At 35.5% G+C, this 22431-nt stretch overlaps 1 protein-coding gene across 1 annotated transcript in view; it reads right to left on the bottom strand.

The window, feature by feature from the left end:
• Positions 1–7685: 7685 nt before the first annotated feature.
• Mcm7 (minichromosome maintenance 7) overlaps positions 7686–22431 on the bottom strand; it is a 51441-nt gene continuing 36695 nt past the window's right edge. The window contains exons 12-15 of the mRNA XM_081770002.1: positions 20329–20480; positions 15517–15617; positions 13830–13939; positions 7686–8070 (exon numbers count right to left, since the gene is read on the bottom strand). Of these exons, the coding sequence (XP_081626128.1) occupies positions 7869–8070; positions 13830–13939; positions 15517–15617; positions 20329–20480 (565 nt within the window). The 3' untranslated portion in view covers positions 7686–7868. The remainder of the gene's footprint in view (positions 8071–13829; positions 13940–15516; positions 15618–20328; positions 20481–22431) is intronic.

The raw sequence follows: 22431 nt of genomic DNA, 5'->3' as shown, positions 1-22431 counted from the left end.
ATGCGGATTTTTATTTCTACTTTTATGGTTTTCAGTTGACTTACCCTCGTATTTCCAAGTTTCCTGGTACTTAAATCAGAAAAAGACAATAAACATAACTGAAACTGTAATCCACTTGAACGTAGAAAGAACGTAGTTGCTGGATAAGTGGCCCTTCACCCTAACTGGACGTTCCCCCGTCCGAGTGCAGAAATACATTGCAAGCAATTTGGTTTCTTCACATTAATCTAAGCGAAGTGTCAGATGATACCCAGCTTTCCTTGCTATAATCATTCGAGACTCGTGCGAGCGTGTGCACTGGCAACAGGGACAGTGATGCAGTTAGGATTAAAGCCAGGGGCGGATTGCCCCCCCCCCCCGCCAGAGTTTGCAGCTCTTAAAAGTAGCTCTAAGTAGCAGTATTACAACCCACCGCCCCACCCCCAGAAGTCCGTCCTGGAGCCGTCCCTGATTAAAGCACCCATCCAAACGTTGCCACTTGTAAAGACACATTTGAAAAGCAAAACCAAGGCCACCTCATACTTTATATCAGAAAAAAACTGTTTTACGTCCCACGTTTATGCCGGCTAGGCTAAAGAAAACAGTGACGGTGAGAAGTGAATGAAATGGTGGAATGAAGAAACTGGGAGGAAACGGGGTAACCTCGAAAAAATCCACGCACACGGTATTTGTCCACCACAAAGCTCACTTGGCGCGAGCTGGGATAGAATCAAGAACCCCATGCACCAGGTGAACGCTCTACCACTGAGCCACCGCGGCCTCTACATTACAGTAAATTAGTACTTCAATTGCACATTATTTCCGTGTAATATTTAGTTGAAGGAAGTTATTATTTGAATTTCAGGATGCGATATGAAGAGGAGTAAAAGTAGAAACATGGTGGTTAGATATGTAAGGAATAAACAGATAAATGATATAAAACAAGTGAAATGAGGAAGAGAAGACGAAAGGAAGTCAATAAATAGAATTGAAAAGAGTAGTACAAAGAAGAAAATAATATTATCATATGCTAGCTGAAATGACACATTTCGTTATCATTTGAGGCAAAAATTTCAGAGTAAGAAAGGAACTCGAAGATTCACATATCTATACCAGGGTGTCTTAAATAGTTTGTCTTACATTTCAGTCGCTTACAGAGAAGACACTGAGGGGCAAGTTTATAAAAAACAATCTATATTCACGATAAAGAACTTTACCGATAGGAAGCTTGGCTACGGGCATTTAATTTGAAGTACTCACCAACTACCTTTATAAAAATTGTTGCCGAAGTGCCACAGGATTCTTAAACTTGAATATTTGGATAGGGCATATATTAGTATCCTAAGTAAAGTCTTGACCCGACTACAATAGGTCCCATAGTTTTCGAGCTAAGTTCACTCTTTTCATGTTTTTGGCAGCCTATAATCCCGAAAGGAAACATTTGTACACCCAGCTTGGTCTATACTTTTCGTCTTATCTTGGTGTGAGGAATCACCTCCCGAAAGTTGTCGGAGTTGTTTTGAAACACCCTGTATATATATTTTTCTTGATTGGCCTCCATCATCCACATAGCCGACTAACAATCTCTTTTTTTATTTCTTAAATACAGTATAAGCTTACTTTTTCACTATAAACTAATTTACTTTCTTACTTATCTGGAATACAATAGAACACTAGACAATAATCGTATTCTAAGGATATCTTTAATATCTCGGCATGCTGAATATATTTTGAAGTAAGTAAATACATAATTTGTCTACTACTTTCATTATCTACAACCTGATATTTCTATTTTGTAGCATTTGAATATTTGGTTTAATTTGTTCTTTCAAAGCTTGAAGTTTTAATGTTTTCGGCGCCTTTCAAGTTTCCTCATATCTAAAGATAATTTTCTTTTTTTTTCAGACATTTTCTTACTATCTTTTTGAATCCATCTTGACTGTTTGAGGTGTTATCTTTCAGAAATAGCCTTTTAAAAATCTTGACTCTTCTATGAAATACAGCAAATTTCCCTGACTTTCGCCATATTTTGAATAATTTCCCAGAGTTACAAGGTTACTGTGAACTCTGGTAAAGATGCAACATTAACCCCTTAACGCCGAAATTAAAATAGTTCGAAAAAGTATTCGGTTAGATATTCTACATGGATTAGAGTTACTACAGTTGAATCAACCGATAAATATGCTGAAAACTATTTTTTACTACGTATTTCCGGTATGTAGCGAATTTGAGACATTCAGCGGGTAGGTTACATTTCTCTCTTCATATATATATATAAACAATGCTTATAAATGTTATATTTAGAATATTACAATTTGTAAATTACTTAGTCAGTTTTTTATCTGACGTGACAACTTTGTCACATTTACCACAACTGTATTTTCAACTGCTCATGGAATTCCAGGAAACAATTTTTGTTCTTTTGCAGAAGCAGATGAACATTACATTTGGAACACTTTATCTCTGTATGTCCCTTCCAGTTTGGCTTCTTGCAACGCTACCTTGATTTCATAGCAAGAGGCCAGTGCGCACTTCAGTGTTGCCTGCACTGGACCACAATGACTTTTCTGTTGGAATTCTCTATCAATGGATGAGGACGGGTGCCCTCTTTTTGGTTTGGCGAGATTTTTTCCTTCCATACAAAGAGAAGCTGCAACAGCTGTTCTGAAGGAAAGTCCATCTTTGTATTTCTTGTTCGGGATCGCTAGGAATTCACAGTCACGACTGTAGAGTAATTTGAAAGAAATTTTACCTTTTCAAAAATAATCCCCAAAATATACAAACCACCCACTAATCCTCCCTCAATCAGTGTACGGAATTGTTAGCGAGGGAAGAAACAACATACATGTGTACAAGAAAAGTGACTTATAGGGATTTGTAAGGGAAAACCTTGCAGCGTGGGGAATCCTCTTTCACTACAGCTTCGCACCTTCCTCTCCCTCAACGTACTTAAAAAAAAAAAAAAAAAAAACTTTTTTTTTGCAGCACAGACATGCAGTACAAGCTATTACTATGTGCGTATGATTGTATTTATCACACATAAAAATCATTATTGATATTTATCAGGACCATCTAAAATGTTAGTCATTACTGCCGAACGTGGCGAAAAAGCGACATACTACATTCTTGTAATGTTTCGAGAAACGTTTCATCCAAAATGGACAATATTACGTCCCTGTAACCGTTGAATATTCATAGATGTTAGACAGTTTTTATATTGCAAGCACTTACCTGTTTTACAGTGGAGCAAAAGATGAAAACAGCAAAAAAACAAGAAAACATTGTTCTGCTACCGCCAAGATCCTCCCACTCGCAGAAGTACACTAAATCGTTGATAAATGGTCTATTACGCGAGGATGAGTTGACCGGTACCTCGCGAATTTGTTGCAATCGGCATTTGTGGTCACCGCCGCTCATCGGCTCGTAGAAGCACGCGTAAGTGTGTTGCGGATTCGCGACAGACGTCCAAAAGGTGTTAAGCTGCTTCAGAGAAGTTGCGTATAATCTCATGCAGTAATTACAGGGACAAAAATGTTTGGTAGAAATAATACCATTTTTCATTTATGCGAACGCCCAAATAATGTAAAGAGAACACTCGCCTTAAGTGTTTTTATCGGATGGATAATGTAAACACGTGCTAAAACTTATTTTTCATCCAAAACTTGTCAAGGAGTTTCCAAGAGAAGATTAAAAGTAAATTGATGGCGGGATACATTTTATTTGTCACAACTACTATCGAGGAATTTAGAACATAATTTTGCTTGTTGTAGCGCATGGGCGTAATATTATATCCTTTTCGTTGTCCTGCCGACTGTCATCTTCCCCCTCCCCCCTTACATGTGAAAAAACAAGAAGCGAAAATAGTGGCATGTTACGTTCCATTTTGCATTATATGCAAGTAACACTGGTCAGTTCCTAAATTCTCAACAGATGAAAATACAGAAGAGACGACGAAAAATAAGCGATGAAGTGTAACCACGGTAAACGAAATGAAATCTTTTGAGTTTTACGTACCACGGTTATGCCGGCTAGGTTAAAGGAGACTGTGATGGTGAGAAATAAAGGAAATGGTGAAAGCGGAAGACCCCCCCCACTGTATTTGTCCACCACAAAATTCACTTGGCGCGAGCTGGGATCGAACCAGGGACCTCATGCACCAGAAGTGAACGCTCTACCACCGAGCCACCGCTGCCCGTAAACATGGTAAAGTGCAGAGCGATATGCAGCTACCAAAGCCCCAGGGCGCTCATATGGAAATAACACGTCTTAATCACCATGGCACTGAAAGGAAATTATCACTATTCCAATTTATTCGCAGAAATAGACATAAGCTGAAAGTGCTCAAAAATGCATCTTCACCTTCAAAAGCCGTGTGTAGCCTCGCTGCTGAACAGGGCGTTAAAGGCAATCAAGCAGCATTAAAATTACGTGGAGATATTTCGATTGATAAAGAACTATAATAAACTTCTATATCATCTATACCATACCATACCATGAACTCAAATATCTTCCGTCCAGATTTTATTTTTCATTTATTTTTAGTGAATAAATTTTAAAAAGTGGCAAACGTACTAATTCAACGACATTTACTTATATGTAGTGAAGGTAGAAATATACACTAACCTCCCAAACATATACAAATGTTTTTTATTCTATGGCAATAAAGGTGGAAATAGGAACTCGTTAGTTTGAATGTCTGCTGGATTGAATAGAGGGTTAAGGACGAAGATAGATCCTACTCTTGGGAAGCTGAATCGATTGCAACAAAGTGCATCTCAATATCTCTTTACCATTTTTGCTCTACGGAAATCAGTATTGATACCGGAAGTAGTAATAAATTTCAATTACTTCCACTTTTGGCAGTGTTGCAGGTTCTGATGATGTATTCTCTCTCTCCATTTTTCTTCTCTGGTGAAAAATCTTGTAACTGGAAAAGGTTAATTTGAATCACTTTTACTTTGGATAAAAGGTTAACAGAGAAGATGGAACCTATATTTTGGGGACGCTGAATCGATTGCAAAAAATTACGCATCTCAATGTTTCTTACCATTTATGCTCTATGAAAATCAGTATTGATACCGGAAATAGTAGTAAGTTTCAACCACTTCCGGTTTTGGTAGAGTTATTATTTGGTCTTGACACTTTGAATCGATTGCAGACAACTGCTCGTGACTATTACATTTTTGTTCCATAGTGATGTTTAAACGGGAAATGGTTAATTCGAATCACTTCCGGTTTTAATAGAGGGTTAACGGAGATGGAACCTCTTCTTAGAACAATGAATTGATAAAAAAAACCCTCGATATCTCTTACCGTTTTTGGTTTTAGGAAATTAGTATTGAAATTGGATTAAGTAAATCTGAACGACTTCCGGTTTTGGAAGAGTGTTGCGAATTGCCATGGCATGTTGCCTGAAGACACTGAATTGTTTGAAAGAAAAAAAAAGGCTCTTCCTTACCGTTTGTTCTATGAAGATAAACGTTGAAACCGGAAATGGCTAATTTGAACCACCTCCGGTTTGAATAGAAGCTTAACGAAGGAGATGGAATCTATTTTTAGGGCACTGAATCTATTGCGGAAAACAGCTCTACGATCTCTTTCCATTTTTGTACCTGATACCTGTCGGCGTTCTACTTGACTGGCAAAGGCGTTCTACAAGACTCCCGACACTCATGCATAGCATAGCTTGGAAATCTTATATAATTGACATACAAAACACGAGAGAATAGCAGTAATTTATTTCATTACAAAAGCTTCTGTATAGATTTGTACACATTCCTCAGCAGATTCGGGCAACTCATCTCGCTTCGTAGAATTTCAACTTTTAGAAAAGATAGGTCAAGCAGCTCATAATGTGGCAATGTAAATTCCTTCTACTTGAACCCTTATGTTTTTAAAAACTTTTTGTCGTGAAACACTTATGCAGAAGTCTTTTTGAAGACATGACGTTCATTTGCAGAAACAGTGCTCACTACTAACACGAAGTTTATGATAATGCTGTTATAAGCTTAAATGTACATTAAACTTAGATAGTTACACACTTCCTTGACATATCGTGAAATTATTCAAGACATGCAATATTTACGAGCGATGTTTCCAAAATTCTAAGAATTTTAGTTTACTAGTTTTCATCTATATTACATTGCAGTTTCTCAATAAAATATCCATTTAATTGAAAGTATTTGTTCCAGCATGAAACTAACTTCTTAAAGCTTACTTCTTTATCCACCTATACACAGCCTATTTCACATCATTCAAACTCTGGAAACGCACAAACTGTACAGGTTTCTTTAACTTAAAAATCATTGGGTGCCAGGTCAAACGAATGGGGAGTATGCGGAAGTTACCTGCAACGCATATCACTTAAGGGGACAGACTACTAAAAGTGATACGAAAGCTGACCATTTTTATTTTCCTCGTTTTTCGTAAGTGAAAAGAGATAATGAAATGTAACTTACCACAATAATTTAAAGTAAGAATAAAAAATATTTATTAAAACTTGAAACGAAAAGTTGTAATTAAATTATTACAAATGTACAGTTATTGACGGGAAAAGATTAAATATGTATCTATAAATGTATAACAATAAATATTGCGTTATAATCACAAAGTAGAAAGTACATTTTGGTACCTATAGACGTCTCGTGTATTTAAAAATCAGGAATTCGATCCAGCTCTTCATTAACTGTTGGCCTAATGCATACGCTGATGTGCAACTTGAGCAGCTAATTTCGCCAACTCACAAACACTTCCGAAATTAATCTCTTTCTGAATTAAAATACATTGCAGTGAGAAAACAGAAGTTCAAATACGAGTAAGTGTATTCCAAAATCCTTTCATTTGTATGATACGCTATTCTCACTTAATACAGGACAAACTCTCATTAAATCGAAACTAGTGGGAGCGAAAAATAATAAAGGTTAGATTTGTGTGCGCGTTGAAAATGAATTTCCCATTGGATCCCTGATCCAACTGCATTTTGTGGATGATTTACCACTATGATATTCCTCTGCACAAGCGAAAGCAAAAACTAATACGTACATCTACAGAACGTAAGTCTGTCGTTAGTGGAACACACAGACAATTTTCTAAGTTTGGTATACCCAATTAAAAAACAAGTACTCAAGCACATTTGAAATACAGTTAAAATTTTCATTTTAAACGCTTCTACAATCGCTTTCTTTGCAAATCGAAATTTCCAGTCTTCTCAAATTTTCTGACATTTCCCGGTTTCCCAGGTTTGCCGTCATCCTGACAACGCCTCAGGAAGGCCGGATGAACGGGTTCATGGATATTGCACATGCATGGGATAGCAGCTTCTTGAATTTGCAGAAGTGGTAATTGTTCAAATTTCATTCAATTTCATATTTAAATTTATCAAATTTAATTGAAATTACGAAGGGTATGTTTGCAAAATGTTGAGTTGATTTTGAGTTTAACGACCCGTTCAGCAGCGAGGCTATGAGACGTGGACCTACTGATTAACGTGGAATCCGAACCACATGAGCTCCCGCCATGAGTCGAACCCGGGTCTCCCACGCAAAAAGCGTGTACCCTAACCGCTTGGCAAGTGAGGAGTTCAGGTTTGCAAATTGTGTCTTCTGTGTATAACAAATGAAACAACAGAATCCGAAACCAGTAAGTCCTCATTGTTTCTTAGATCCAGTGTCATCATACCGATTCAAAAGAAGGAAATGAGTACAAACTTTATTATTTTATGTAAAAAGTTTCCTTTATTTCTAAAATTATAATTGTAGTAGAAAAATGTATTGTGTATTTAAATATAATAAAGTGTGAAGTTCGTTACAAAATATCTTTCATAAAAGACAATAAAAAATTTACAAGAAGCATCTGCCAAGACGTACAGAAAGAATGATGTTGGTGAAGTATCAGACGAATGTGATTTTGGTTCTTGCCTGGTTGACGTGCCATACATTCAATTCCTCATACTCTTCGATGCACTCTTCAACCTGATCTGGTTTAAATCCTTTGCTGGTGCAACGGTTGATGATGTCAGCCACTTTCACGGTTTTGCTCTCGCCAGCAATCTCTCGAATGATGCTGAAGATTTTATCCACGGTCGTTTGTTGCCTGAAATAAACAATAAACAAAAATGGTAATACAGTAAAACCTGATTATCCGCGAGTACCACGAAATTTTTTTTTTAAACCCTGCTGAAGTGCTCAATTATTTTTCATAAGTAGTCGCTGCGGAATGACACTCTGCATGCAAATAAGTACTGTATGTTCTAAAACATAAAAATAAATTGCATTGTAAAAATCAATATTTCTAACAATAATGCACGTTTCGAAGTGCAACTCTCCTCTGATAAATAGAAGTCGATTCTTCTAAAGTATGAAAAATGGGAATTGGGAAGAGTGATTAGCGTGGTAGTATATTACATTCATTGTTGAGTGCGGAGTGAGAGTTCGCGAGCGACCAAAAAAGCCTATAACCGGCAAAATACAATAGGACCTACAGTGCGAAGGTCGTAAATTACTGACAGATTTATTGTGCATCATAATCCTTTAAGCCTTCTCGGAATTTGTGGATGAGTGGCAGGCGCTTGCTTTTTGTTTCGATCATGGCTTTCACATTTTCTAAACACTGACCCTGACGACCCGAGCAATACAAACAATAAAACAATTTTAATGTTGATATACTGTTTTTTTTTTTTTTTTAACTTTTAGTCTTTTTTTCCCGGGTTATCCGCGATTTTCGCTATCCACGGTGCCTTTGCTACCCATTCCGCGGATAATCGAGACTTTACTGTATTTTTTTGAATTATATTTATTCTTAGAAAGTTCGATCCAACAACAATATATAGTAATGCACTACGTTTAATATGAAATTGAGACTTTGCTTCTAAATAAGTGTTTTTCTAAAATTAGTTTTATTTTAACCGCCTTTAATTTCAAACGCTGAACAGGACGCTCCACTGGTTAAGCGGATGGAATTGTTAAGGGGACATTGTTTTACTACTTTTTCAAGTTTGCTCTTATTAAAATACACTTCTTTTTTTATTTATTTATTAGAATGAAGAATTGCAATTTATTTTGTAGGTATTTAAGTTTGAGGTCATATTCGTTGGTTCCATGTCCTTTTCTTAATGGATCATTCTGCAGATACAAAACGAACATTTTTCTTCTCTGCAATACTGTATGTACTAAACAAAGAATAAATCAATGGGTAAAAGGACGTCTGTTCAGCGTTCGAAATTCTAGATGGTTAGAGGAGAATGTTTGCAGAAGCACTTTGAAGTGATTTATGTTTCACTAATATGCTTCAGTAATCCGAAAAGTGAACAAGTTTTCTGAATGCGAAAACAAATTTGAAAAATACTTGTTTTATTCTGTTAACATATTCTTATAAAGAAACCCACACCACGATCGAACTACAACAAGCGAAACAAAAATTAGCTTAATACCATCATCAGGTACAGAAACGAAGTTTAACCCAACACATGCTTCAAATATTTAAAAGGTACTCATGATTACTTCAGAAAATAAGAAGCTACACATAGGAAGGAAAACACATATTGGCAACCTGACACACAATCATAGTCATACGTCTTGCGAATAAAATCAGAAAAATAAACACTGCTGAACAAGACTGTCCACTTACTTAAAATAAAAACAAAAATGTGTTTTTATATTAAATAAGTGCAGTCTTGTTCAGCAGTGTTTATTTTTCTCATATTGGCAATGTTGCCTTATTTGACGGGAAAACAATAAGACGCAAAAGGAAATATTTATTTCTCCTTCAAAAATTATCCATTCCGATTACCTATCCGAAGTTTTCTCTTATCTTCTCACCGCAACGATAACGTTCATATATATTTAGTTTTAGACAGTGGTCGAAGTGAGACGGTATGCAGTGGTATGCCATACCGCCTCTGGTTTTTCAGTAATGAGGACATGCTGTCTCTGGTTTTTCAGTGACCAAAACAATATTTAAATAACAGGTATGTTGAGCCAAATCATAATAAAACATACCGCCTCTGCTTTTTTTTTTTTTTTTTTTTCACTTCGAACACTGGTTTTGGAGCAACAAGGACGATAGTCCGGTACCTTATGATAACAAATCTTGTGGCCAGACTTGTTTAAACTTGTTTTATTTATGATGTTAAAGATATAATAAGTGAGAAAGTCATAGTTGATTGAAACGTATTTTTAATTTCTGCGAAATGAATTATAAGTATTAAGGAAGTACAAAATTTAAAAGCAACAAAAATAGTTTAACTTATTGAAATAATTATCGTAGTAAGTTTTGGTGGTTACAAAGTAATTTTAACAAGATTCTTACAAAATTACTTTTATCATTTTCCCTGATTTCCAGGTGCAAAACCAACCATTTTCCCTGCCCCGCAACATTTAATAAGATAATGGTGTACTGATGATGAATGCCTGTAAAAGCTAAATAAAGACTTAGACCAGTGATTCTCAAGCTGTGTGCTGCAAAAGATCAGCAACTTTCCGTTTGCAACACTATAGACACAGAACCATACAAAAAGCTAATAATAGTAGACAAGCAAACCAGTGTAAGCTAACCAAAGAATTGCTATTTGAGCAAGTGGAGAAACTTTATAAGACATCTTCAAATAATATTACACATTAACGTTAAATTTCTTTAAAATTAAAAAAGGCCATCCTTCTCCCCAATGAGCAGCTGAGACTTCAGAATTCTTAAAAAGATGTCAACTAATTGCTTCTATTAATTTAGAAGAAAATAAGACGCGCTCCTAAACATTTAGCAAACAAACAAACAAAAAAATAAATAAATAAAATAAAATAAAAAAAATAAAAATGGAATTTTTCAATTCAATAAAATGGCAAAATAAAACAATGAGAAACTTTTCAAAATAATGTGTAAATATATATATATACACAATTGTTAGAATGCAAATTATGATTTTCTTCCCTCCTCAAACGCAAAAATATTTGAAAGTTTAACATAAAGTTATGGGGAGCGAACATTACAGCTGTCCATGCCAATTCCCTAACCTCTATTTTCTCGTACCATTTTTTTTTTTTCAGTTATTGCAGTAGATCTTAATTGTTATCACAATAAAACATAAATTTATTAAAATATGTTGTACATATTATACAACATATTAAAGGTAACAAGAATTTTAGGAATAATTAAAAAAACATAAAATTGCAATCTTGGCCGATAATTAGTTTTTGGATCAGGAGCTACAAAATTTTTGAACGGCCAATAAATCCAGTTTTCGTATTTTTTACGGAATAAGCATATCATACTGAGTTAAGTGAAAGTTTGGGTTGGCTACACTAGGGTGTCTAATAAAATTCCAAAATGAAATTTCGTGACCTTTTCTTCACCAAATCATAAAATTTCCTAACATTTTCAAGAGCAAAGTTGGGTGCGAATTAGGCCGAATTTTCATCCATGCTATAGAAACGTACTTTGCTTGCGATTTGGTAGCATCTAAAGCCGACCATAGACATTTTTGGCGGTGAATTTTGACGTTTTATAGAACGAAAATTTCCAATCTGTACTTACATTTGTACAGTTTAAAAAAATCGTGACCCAAAAGCTAAATTTCGTGACTTTCATGACCGTTTTCTGATTTCGTGACCGATAGACACCCTGTACACTATATGTAGTTCTCCAGAAATAAGGCGTGCAAGAAAATGTTTGATTGAATGAAATATATTGGATTTTTTTGATCAGGGGTTACAAAATTTTTGAACGGACCCTAAATCGATTTTTTTTATTGTTTACGGAATAAGCACATCATACTGAGTTAAGTGATAGTTCGGCCCCTGATCTAAAAAGTCAGGGAGTTCAGAAAGAAAAGATTCGAACTTTTTCTGAACTAGCTCTGTTTTATCATCATCGAGACGAAAAGACTGATGGAGTATTTCTAAGCACTTCGTCATCCTCATCCGGGCAATTTTAGGTTTATACAAGAAAACCTCAGGGTCAAGGCATGAAAGAGGATATCTAAGACACTGAAGAAACTGCACTTGTCTACTTCCTTGACATCTTTAAGCTTCCCAAATGAATTTTTTTTTTCTGCCCCAAATCCTGTATCTACATTCTTTGGGCTTTCAGATTACTTTTAACTTCCAGAGCTTGCTTTCAGTCTTCTCCATTGGAGATCGGCATTTAAATTTTATCATATATATATATATAAAGTTTAAAGTGTATTACTGTGTGAAAAAGCATTGAGTAGTAGCAAATTACTCTCATTTATTTAACAGTACTTCTACATTATTATGTTTGCAACAGAAAGAAATGCCACCATTTATAACGTGAAGTGTAACAAATCAAAATATCTTCATAAATTACACGATACATAAAGTAGTATCTACTTTACTTAACAAGTTTACATACTCTTAACTCCTAAAACTCAACGAAAATAATTTATTTTGTAGTGCTTCTTTCAACAAATAACGACTGAATTATTAGCTTATCTTAACAAATAGATAAGACGGACAATAGTTTCATTTCCTGAGAAAAATTCCCAATTTTCCCTGATTTCCAGGTTAAGCACCATTTTCCCTGACATTTGACCTGCATTTCATTTTCCGTGTTTTCCAGATTTGTAAGATCCCTGTTTTAAAAGAACTAGAACCGTAATATTTAAAAATTGTGTGTGTGTTATATACTGAACAGAATATTTGAGAGTCGAAAGCTTTATACCAACTGAAAATAATAATAATGTGAAGTGATCGTGTACTACATATGAATAACAGTAACTGACCATATTTAGATCTGAGCATTAATGTTTGTAAAATCGGAAATTAGTTCACCAAACTAGAGTTAAATGTAAACAATCAGAACTAGCCTATACAGGATACAGTGAGTCGAAGGCTTGGGAGGAACAACTAGTAATTAATTAATAACTTAGTTTTACACTAAAATTATATCACCATCATCATCATAGGTATTCTGCCATCATTGGCAGGTCACTTGCCACAAACTGAGAAGCTTCCATGCTCCACGGTCTTTCGCTAACCTCTCGTCTTCACGTATGATATCTCTCTTTTGATATCATCTATTAATTGTAGTCTCCTTCGCCCACTCCCTCTTTCCTGCCACCATACCCTCTAGGACGTCCCTCATGATACAGTTCCTTCTTAGCCAATGTTCCAACCGGTTTCACTTCCTCTTCTTGATAATATCTGAAAGTGTTCTTTTCTGCCCCAACATTTCTAATACCCTCTCATTCATTTTCCGCTCCACCCAGTTCTCTCCACTCTTCTCCACACCCATATTTCGAAAGCTTTCAGTTGTTTTCCATCATTTCTGCGTAATGTCTGTTACATACAGTACGATACTCCATACGAAGCATTTTCTAAGTCTTTTTCTCGACTCTTCATTCAAGATAACACGAAATAGTATTTTGTGGACTACAGCGAAAATTATAGGTATCCATCGTTATACGAGATCTCACTGTACGCGTATTCGCTAGAACGCGATTTAGGAACAACAGGAAAGTGAGGAAATTGAACAGTAATTTTGCAGTCATCCTATGTGATTCACTTTACATGATTTCGTGCTGCGCGATAACTGCGGGGAATGAATTAATCGCATAAGACGAGGGATAGGTATATGTGAAAATATTGAATTGTCATCATCGAGTTGACGTATCTGCAGTTTACTTCATAGCATAGCTTTCTAGTTGGTATGAAAATGCGTTGACTTTTTAAAAATAATACAATAAAAAGCATCGTGAAAGCAGTTTCCGACAGTTTTTATGCATTTTAAGTTCTATTTTTATAACTGATTTGTGGCTTCTACAGATCCTCTATTTGTTCATTCACTTATTTAGAACGTTACCCTTTGAGACACGCTTCACTATTCTAAAACTCACTCCTCACCTGCCAATTCGGTGCTCTTGCTGGTTAAGTGAATCCTTTGACATTTCCAACAGTCGGATGGCTTCTTGTACGTCTTCTTTCACTACGGAGTCCCCTAGTCGTAGGCGCGCCTGCAATAACAACAAAGACAACCAACTTGTAACAATGATTCAGCCAGTAGTCTTGGATAACAGCAACAAGTATTAAGTACATAAATGAACTGGTAGGATGTATCTTAAGGAAATATTAACCTAAACTCCAATTAAGCACCTATTTTATTAATTTAATCGTATGCGTTTGCTGACTCTTTACAATCATCGCTAAATGTCTTTTAAGGAACTTTCACATTGGTTTCTCAATCTTTCAAGCGGTTTATTGAACTTATAAATTCATACTTGTTTACAGTTGTGTTTTTTGCTGTTAACGAAGTATAATAGTGATTTTACCGTAAGGACTGAAAAGAGTACCATTATGTGAGTCCAAAAATCAATGTAAAATTCTTTAACAGTCACGTGCCGATGATAAGGCGCCAGAGACAGGTACTCGATTAAACTGAAAAAACGAGCGGAGTTCAAAGTTAATAATATTTCATCAAGTATTAGCTGTGTCGATAAAATAACTGAACATCAAATTATTCTAACACAATAATGGGAACATACAAGGAATATTCATTCTATTCCTCAGTTGTTTTCTCTCTAAACGTATTAATTGCAGTTCGGAATCCTCACTGCAATGCAATGTGTTGCATCATCCATGTGAAATTGTTATGGGTGATCGAAAGGAACAGCAAATCTGTTAAATTTTGTTTTGAACTTGGAAAATTGTCTACAGAGACGTATGAAATGTTGCAAGTAGCTGTAATTGCGCACTGACCTTTCAGTGGCTTGCACGTTTCTAAGACACAAGAACTCCGTAGGGGATGGATGGTACAGCCCGGTCGCGAGTCAGAATGGAAGAATGTTGCCCAGGTTAGCGCACCTGTGAGGGACGATTGTCGACTGACTGTCAGTGAAACTACGGGAGAGTTAAACACTTCTATTAACTCCTGTCACCAAATCTTAAAACCCTACGAACGCGGCGTGTATCGGCGAATTCGTGGCGCGGATCTTCACGCAAGACCAGAACGACACTCGTGTCTCACCGTTAGCAGAGTAATGGAGGGAACAGCCGCTGAAAATTCAACATTTCTGGCCAGTATCATACCAGATGATGATTCATGACTGCGGTTCGACCCCGAAACCAAGATAACGTCGTTCCAACGGAAATTATCTGGATCTCTGAGACCCAAAGAGGCCAAAAAAGACCAGTTCCGAGTGGAACTTCTATTGACTCTTGTTTTTGATCATGTATCACGGATTTATTCCAGACAGCCAAACCATCAAATATAAAAGGTCAGTTGTTTGTCGTAAACGGCGATTCATCCAGAACATCCAAGATAACACGATGAGGGTACTTCGGCGTATCTGATAAAGTTCGAATTGATACGAAGATCTAGCAGGAAAATACTTTAAAAGGTGCAAGCACGAATAGATGGTAAGTCTTTCCTATGATTTTTACAGTATCAGCCCGGGGATTAAATAAACAGCCCTTGTACATTTTGTTTCAAAAATTTTCTTCGAATCAAATTTCATGTTGGAACTAATTTATTCCAAGATGACACTTCTTAATAATTTATTGGAAAATTCATTTACATGTTTTATGTACTTACCAAAGCAGTTGAAAGACGTAGAATTCCAAGCAAATTACGAGCTGATGTGAAGGTCATGTCTTTGTTGTTACGAGCTTCTTTCCTCATTTCAACGTAAGCACCTGTGAAGAAAAAGAAAGGTTTACCAATCAATACAACTCAAACTACATTATATTCGTGTTAAAATATAATTCAGCTACATTACATACAATTGAAATTCAGAAGTAGTGTGTGTTTGGAAGAAATAATTTAAGGCTCATGTCAAATTTACGAGCCAAGTCACCACATCTTTTTGAAGAATTAATGGATAGATATATCAGATGCGAGTGGATAGCAGATGTTTATATTGTAATCTACCACGCACTTATAAACATTACACGTGCTCCTTGTTTGTAACCAATAACCACACGTATTTACGATGGAATACCACACCTCACGTTGGATTACTACAAAAAAGCAGACGACTACCACCAGAACCACAGCCGCCCGAGCGCCTATATAACGAAGCGAATTCAACGGACAGTCACCAGTCTGCGACTGGTCTCCCCTCCTCTAGCATGTTGTAGAACTCTAGGTCCCCCTTAGTTTGCACGAAGCTCTGTCGGGATCTCAACCTCTCAGTTACATATTACAAGATGTAAGACGACGTCAAAACAGGAATAAATAAATATTTTTTTTTTTTTTTTAAATCAGATTAAGTAATTGGAGTTCCAACAATAACCAACAAAATGCTGTGTCAATTTATGAACCAGATAATGAAAGTCCAATGTGTAATGTTTTTTGTTGGATATGAAAGGCTGTAATGTTGACGACATGTTCTAGGCACTCAGTGACCGGATAGATTCTGAAGTGTCAATTGTTTAGTAAGCTGTACAGAATATTAACTGGAGAATTACGGATAAGACACGTGTGGTCTCAGATCCAACTGAGACGGTTGTGGTTGTCTAAGGGTCCAGAAGAAATTAATTTTAAAAGCATAATAAAGAATAATTTTAGAGAATAAAGCATAAAGCATAATTTAAAAATATATATAGCACAATTCTTGGAAAATTCTGTTTAACTGCAAGCTTAACATACTGTACTAATATTTTTTAAAACCAATAATTAGAATGCAACAATGAAATGCTTATTTTTATTTCTGTAAACTTCTTTTTGGTGTAATCCTTTCATGTGGAGAAAAGAAAAAAGGAAAACTTTCAGCCAACAATAAATAGTACACAAGAACTTTATACTATATTGTTATGTGAACTTCTTGAACTTGAGCACTTTCTGTACTTTTTGGTGGCATCTTTTACTTTCCCTCTCTGTATATATGCACCTCTAAGGCGCACACAAGTGATAGAAAAAATTGACTCGATTAAAGCATATCTCTTTACAGTGCATTAAGTAGAAAGTTCATTAAATATGAAAGAAACTGGTTGCATAAAATATTAATAAATAGATCAAGATATTTAGAATATTTAATGTATAGTAAATAGTATACATTATTCACGATTAATGTAAAACAATGATTGTAATTAACAATAAACGTAATTTGGAAAAAAATAAGGCATAATTAAACAAAAAGCATAATGTGGGTTGCTCTAAATATTAGTGTCGTGTCGAATCCATAGTTTTCGGGATCGGTGAAATGAACAATGACACTTCCGATGCCGTTTAAATCCAAATTCAGCCCTACAACTTAGGGGAGGAGGTGGGATATATAAAAATGATCGAAAATGAAAAATGACTAACGGAACATATTATTAATTTTTCATATTTTAACCCAGCGAAGCGGGTAATCGACGCTATAGTGCTGCCAAAATGTCTTGAGCCGTGGCAAAAATGCGAACTTAAGCTTACTCCTCGACACACCCACGCGTTGAGCCAATAAGAATTCAACTGTTGCTAAGTGTGAGAGTCTTAGCGAAAGAGAGTGGAATTCCTTCTGCCGATAGCAGCGCCTGGAACGGAAGACTAGGTGTTAAGTCAATGTGGTATATCTATAGTGTCAAAGTAGATTGCGATACAGCTTTGGAATACAAGAATCTTAGCCAAAAAGAGTTTCTAGAATTTATTTTTGAGAATAACTTGTTTTCTTTATTCAACTATTCTTCTTCTCTGGTTTGAAATTCTTTGCTATTAACAATACCAATTATTATGTACAATCTGTTTAAAATAATACATAACAAATTGGGTCTGCGATATAAATATCCTCCGCTATGTGGGCTACCTGTGGACACACTGAGTCTGTAAATTTTCCCCATTTCTATTATTTTCATTCCACGTCTTCTTTCACCATCATTCATCTACTTCTTTCACCATCATTCATCTACTTTCACCATCATTCATCTACTTCTTTCATCATCATTCATCTACTTTTTTCATTATCATTCATCATTTATCTACTTTTTCATCATCATTCATCTACCTTTTCACCACCATTCATCATTCATCGACTTTTTTCACCACAATTCATCGACTTCTTTCACCATCATTCATCTACTTCTTTCACCTTCATCGACTTCTTTCACCATCATTCATGCTTCCTTTGTTATACAGATTCTACTGCGAGGTTTTAAACTAAATATATTTTTTAATTTAAGAAAAAGCATTTCTAAGAAGAAGAAAACGAACATCCAAATGTAGAACGTGAAGTACTGGATGAAAAGAAATACAAAACAGAAGTTATGTTAACAAGCGAAATGAAATGATTTTTTTTTTTTCAGTTTAACGTTCCACGCTTATGCCTTGTAGTCTAACGGAGAAGGATGATTTAACAAAGTGAATGACGGGACAAAAATTCGTGGAATGAGAAAGTGGGAGGAAACGGCAGAACCCTTAGAAACCAACGGACACGCTATTGTCTATCCCAAAGTTACTTGCGAAGAAATTATGTCTATCCCAAAGTTACTTGCGAAGAAATTATGTCTATCCCAAAGTTACTTGCGAAGAAATTGTCTTTTTCATACCGCCAAAGAAGGAAAGATGGAAGTAAAGCGAGGAATAGGAAGAAGATAACCACAAGTCATCGATGATATGGAAAATAGAAAATAATATTGGGAGTTAAATGGGGAAGCTGAGAAATCGAGAAACATTGCATTGAAGAAACATTTTCAGGCTCAAACTGAAATATATACATATATATATATATATATATATATATATATATATATATATATATATATATATATATATTAGGGTTGGCAAAAACCATGGTTTTTATTGAAAAAACAAAAAACCGTTTTTTTTTGTTTAAACCAGTTTTTTTTTGGTTTAAATAATTTGCTCTATATATTTATATCAGATATGGACAGAAACAAGTTTCATTCGTCTTGGTGTTATTATGCAACAACCGGGTTATGCTGGAAGGGGTCACATAAGCTTAAAGTGGAATCCATACCGCTTTTCGGCTTACATCTGAGAGAAATTGTCCTCCATTTGAATTCGAAACCGGGACTAATTGTCCACAAATGCGATACGTCTGCCGACTCACTCACGAAGGACTCCTGATAAAAATACATTGTATTGATCTTTATATACTTATTAATATAATTGTCAAGAGTAATTTCAGAAGGACAAAAAGATAAACAATTGCACAAGTGAAACCATTATACAGAATTACATATGGACAATTTCAATACTGCAGAGTACAGAAGAACTAATTTAGTCCAAGTTAGTTCACTACGATTTTATTAGTCCAAGTTAAAGAAATACGACGACTTAATTTGCATATCAGTAAGAAAAGTGAATAAAGATACGAATCATTTGGGTCCATTTTGGCTCTGGTCCATTTATACATAAATAGATACCAAAGATACTTCAGATTTCAATAAATGCTGTTTGGTTTGTATAACCCCTCCCCCCCAAAAAAGGGGGGATGGCATTTCGATGTATTTTATCGATAGTAAACGTTATTACAATAAAACAATATTTAGAATTTTTCTTTGATTATAATTGCATAACAAGAATAACAAATTATAAAAAATCGCAAAAGAAACATTCATAAACTTATTTTTAAAAAAGGTTGCTTTTGTAGTATCTCTTTGAGTAATGAATGGGGAATTTAGGTCTGAATATAATACGAATAATATAAAGAGTGTAACGTGATAACTCACATATGTGTGTTCATCAAGATTTTACTAACACTTACACTTTTACGAAAATATTTCGTTTTTTGGTTAAACCAGTTGGTTTTTATGAAAAAAACCAGCTGGTTTAAACCACAAAGGCAGAATACTTAATAATAAAGTTTGGGCATCAAATCAGGAACCCACGTACCAGAGGTAAATACTTTACCAATAAACCACGGTGTCCCTTACCAAGCGAGATATTCTAAAAGAAAACATACCTTCCTATTATAGCTGACGGTATTTTCACAGCTTTATTTTTAAAAAAATTAGTAATAGCATACTCAAAATTACTTTTTACTTATACGTATAATAATTAATGAAAGACAGATCCGTGTTTATTCTCAAACTATATCATTTATCGATGGAAACCCGAATGAAATTGAAAAGGTGAAAAATATGAAACTGCACTGCGCATTGACTTCGGATCTCTGAGTTACATTACCAGTGAAATAACCTCAAGCAACCCCGTCCACTCCTTGACAAATCACACTTTCACTCTTGCGTAGAGGCTCAGCCATCTAGACTACACTGATTGTATCACAACTCCCAAATTAGATTCTTGGTCCAGTTGCAAGATTCTCATTCTTTGAATTCCTCCTTTGCTTATTCAGTACGATATAACAACGAAAGATAAAAAGGTTTTTAACAACGCACGTTAACATTTTTCCGGAAAACTTTAAATGTCATTTGTAATAAATAGATATAGAACAGCATTACTTACCAACAATGTAATCCGTGAGATCTTCTGGAATTGTGGGTTGCTTTTTCTTACATAATGCAATGTATCGCCTCATGAGTTGCATATCTAACGAATGGAATTGCGTCGGCGGCTGCTTGCAGTGTTGGTGAACGTATGTTATGTGCTGAGCTAATCTGAAAATAATAACAATTCATGTATATACACAGAAGAATGTTTTTAGTAGAAACAAAGGTGACCTGAAATAAACTCTGCTAAAGGCAGGGAAGAGAATTACGCGAAACGTACAGTCAGCGACAAAAGTTCTTTCCATTTGTTGAAATTAGTTCCGTAAATAACTTCAGAATAGATGGAAAATTTGAGTACAATTTTTAGTAAATTATAAAAATGTAATTTTCAGTATATTCCAGGCTTAACATCGTTATTTTCAAAATAAATTTTACCAAACGAAAAAACTTTTGTGGCTGACTGTACATTTATGAATGAATGTGATATGGATATCCACCCTTAAAGGCATTGTTACCCGTGACTTAACGGATTTATTCACTTAACTAGTTCCGTGAAGATAATCTCTTCCTTTCTACTGACAAAAAACTTTTGTTTAAGTTTTTATGTAACGTACGTACCAATCTTCTAGGTCCCACTGTCTGATCCTACTAAACGCTTTTTAAATATCTTTTCATTAAAGTTTAAGTGCTATTGACAACAAAAATAACGAAAGCAGAAGTAGCATGAGACCATAATGAAATAATACTCTTTTCTTAAAAATACATTTCAATATTAATACGAAGTTGGTTTAAGCTATACGTTGTTTGCACACCACTTTGAGAATTTAATTTTTATTACAAGCTTTTATTTGAAGTGAAAATGAACGTCCCATGGTTATACCGGCTAGGCTAAAGGATACGGTGATGAGAAATGAATGAAATGGTGGAATGAAGAAAGTGGAAGGAAATGGGAGAACTGTAAGAAAACCCACGCACACGGTGTTTGTTCACCACAAAGCGAACTGGGGAGTTTTTATTTCAGTCAAGGAAGAATGGATGGATCGACGGAAGGAAGGGATACACACACACAGACACACAAACTTGCAAAAGGAACATGGAAAGAAATTTGGCCACCTCTCACTGGAGTTCAACTGCTAGATCAGTATGACAAAATAGGAGATCGCAGTTTTAGTCCTCACTGTTGAACAATCTTTTTTTCTTTATTTGAACAATGTTTCGATTAAATGACTGTCGTATCCTTCTTTTGCGAGAAAGACCTGTGTTCCATCCAAGGCGAGAGTTTTTCCACTTTCGTGACAAACTGCATGTCAAGATCTCATATGACACCGGTGCCGAACAGGAAAGCTGAATTGAACAAAAACTTTCAATACTGTTCCCTACCTCAAGGTATTATGCACAAATAAACATTTGTAAAGATATCGTACTTTTTGGAAGTCCCCTAACAGAAAATTCTTAGAATAATGACTGTTTTAAATACTTCCCTTTCTGTGGAATTATTTAATCTATGTAAAAATTATTCTTGGCCACTTGAGAGTTTACTGCTTTCTGAGTAACCTGGTCAATATCCTTAAAACTCAGACTAAGAAGGAATTTGGACGGGAACGTATTACAACTTCATACGCGAGCGTTAAATCAGCAATACAGTCCACAGAATGTGTTGGTTGATTTTGAGTTTAACGTCCCTTTCAGCAGCGAGGCTATATGAGGCGGGACCTACTGATTAACGTGGAATCCGAACCACATGAACTTCCGCCGGGAATCGAACCCGGGTCTCCCACTCCGAAGGCGCGTACGCTAACCACTTAGCAACGAAGGAGCTCCCCACAGAATGTGTGGAGGCAACGAATTAACGTTAATACTTTATTTTGCTGGCTGCGTATGCAGTTAGGTGTTTTTATAACTGTATGGAATAGTACGGCGGTACTGAATTGACTAACTGAACATTTTATTCAAACACAAACTTAGCACTTCGTTATTAACGGTTAAATTTTACAGAATGTTGCATTTCCTCCATTTCTTAGAGGATTCCATGACTACCAAAAGAATTTCACGAAACGTCGCTAATGTAATGTTGGTTTTTTCTACATCAAGAAGAAAAAAGAAAAATAGCATCAGCACT

This window comes from Thermobia domestica, chromosome 8 (assembly GCF_964235325.1).
Source record: "Thermobia domestica chromosome 8, izTheDome1.hap1.1, whole genome shotgun sequence".
Taxonomy (NCBI): Eukaryota; Metazoa; Arthropoda; class Insecta; order Zygentoma; family Lepismatidae; genus Thermobia; species Thermobia domestica.
The sequence above is the reverse complement of the archived record's forward strand: the minus strand, read 5'-3'. Positions and strand labels throughout refer to the sequence as shown.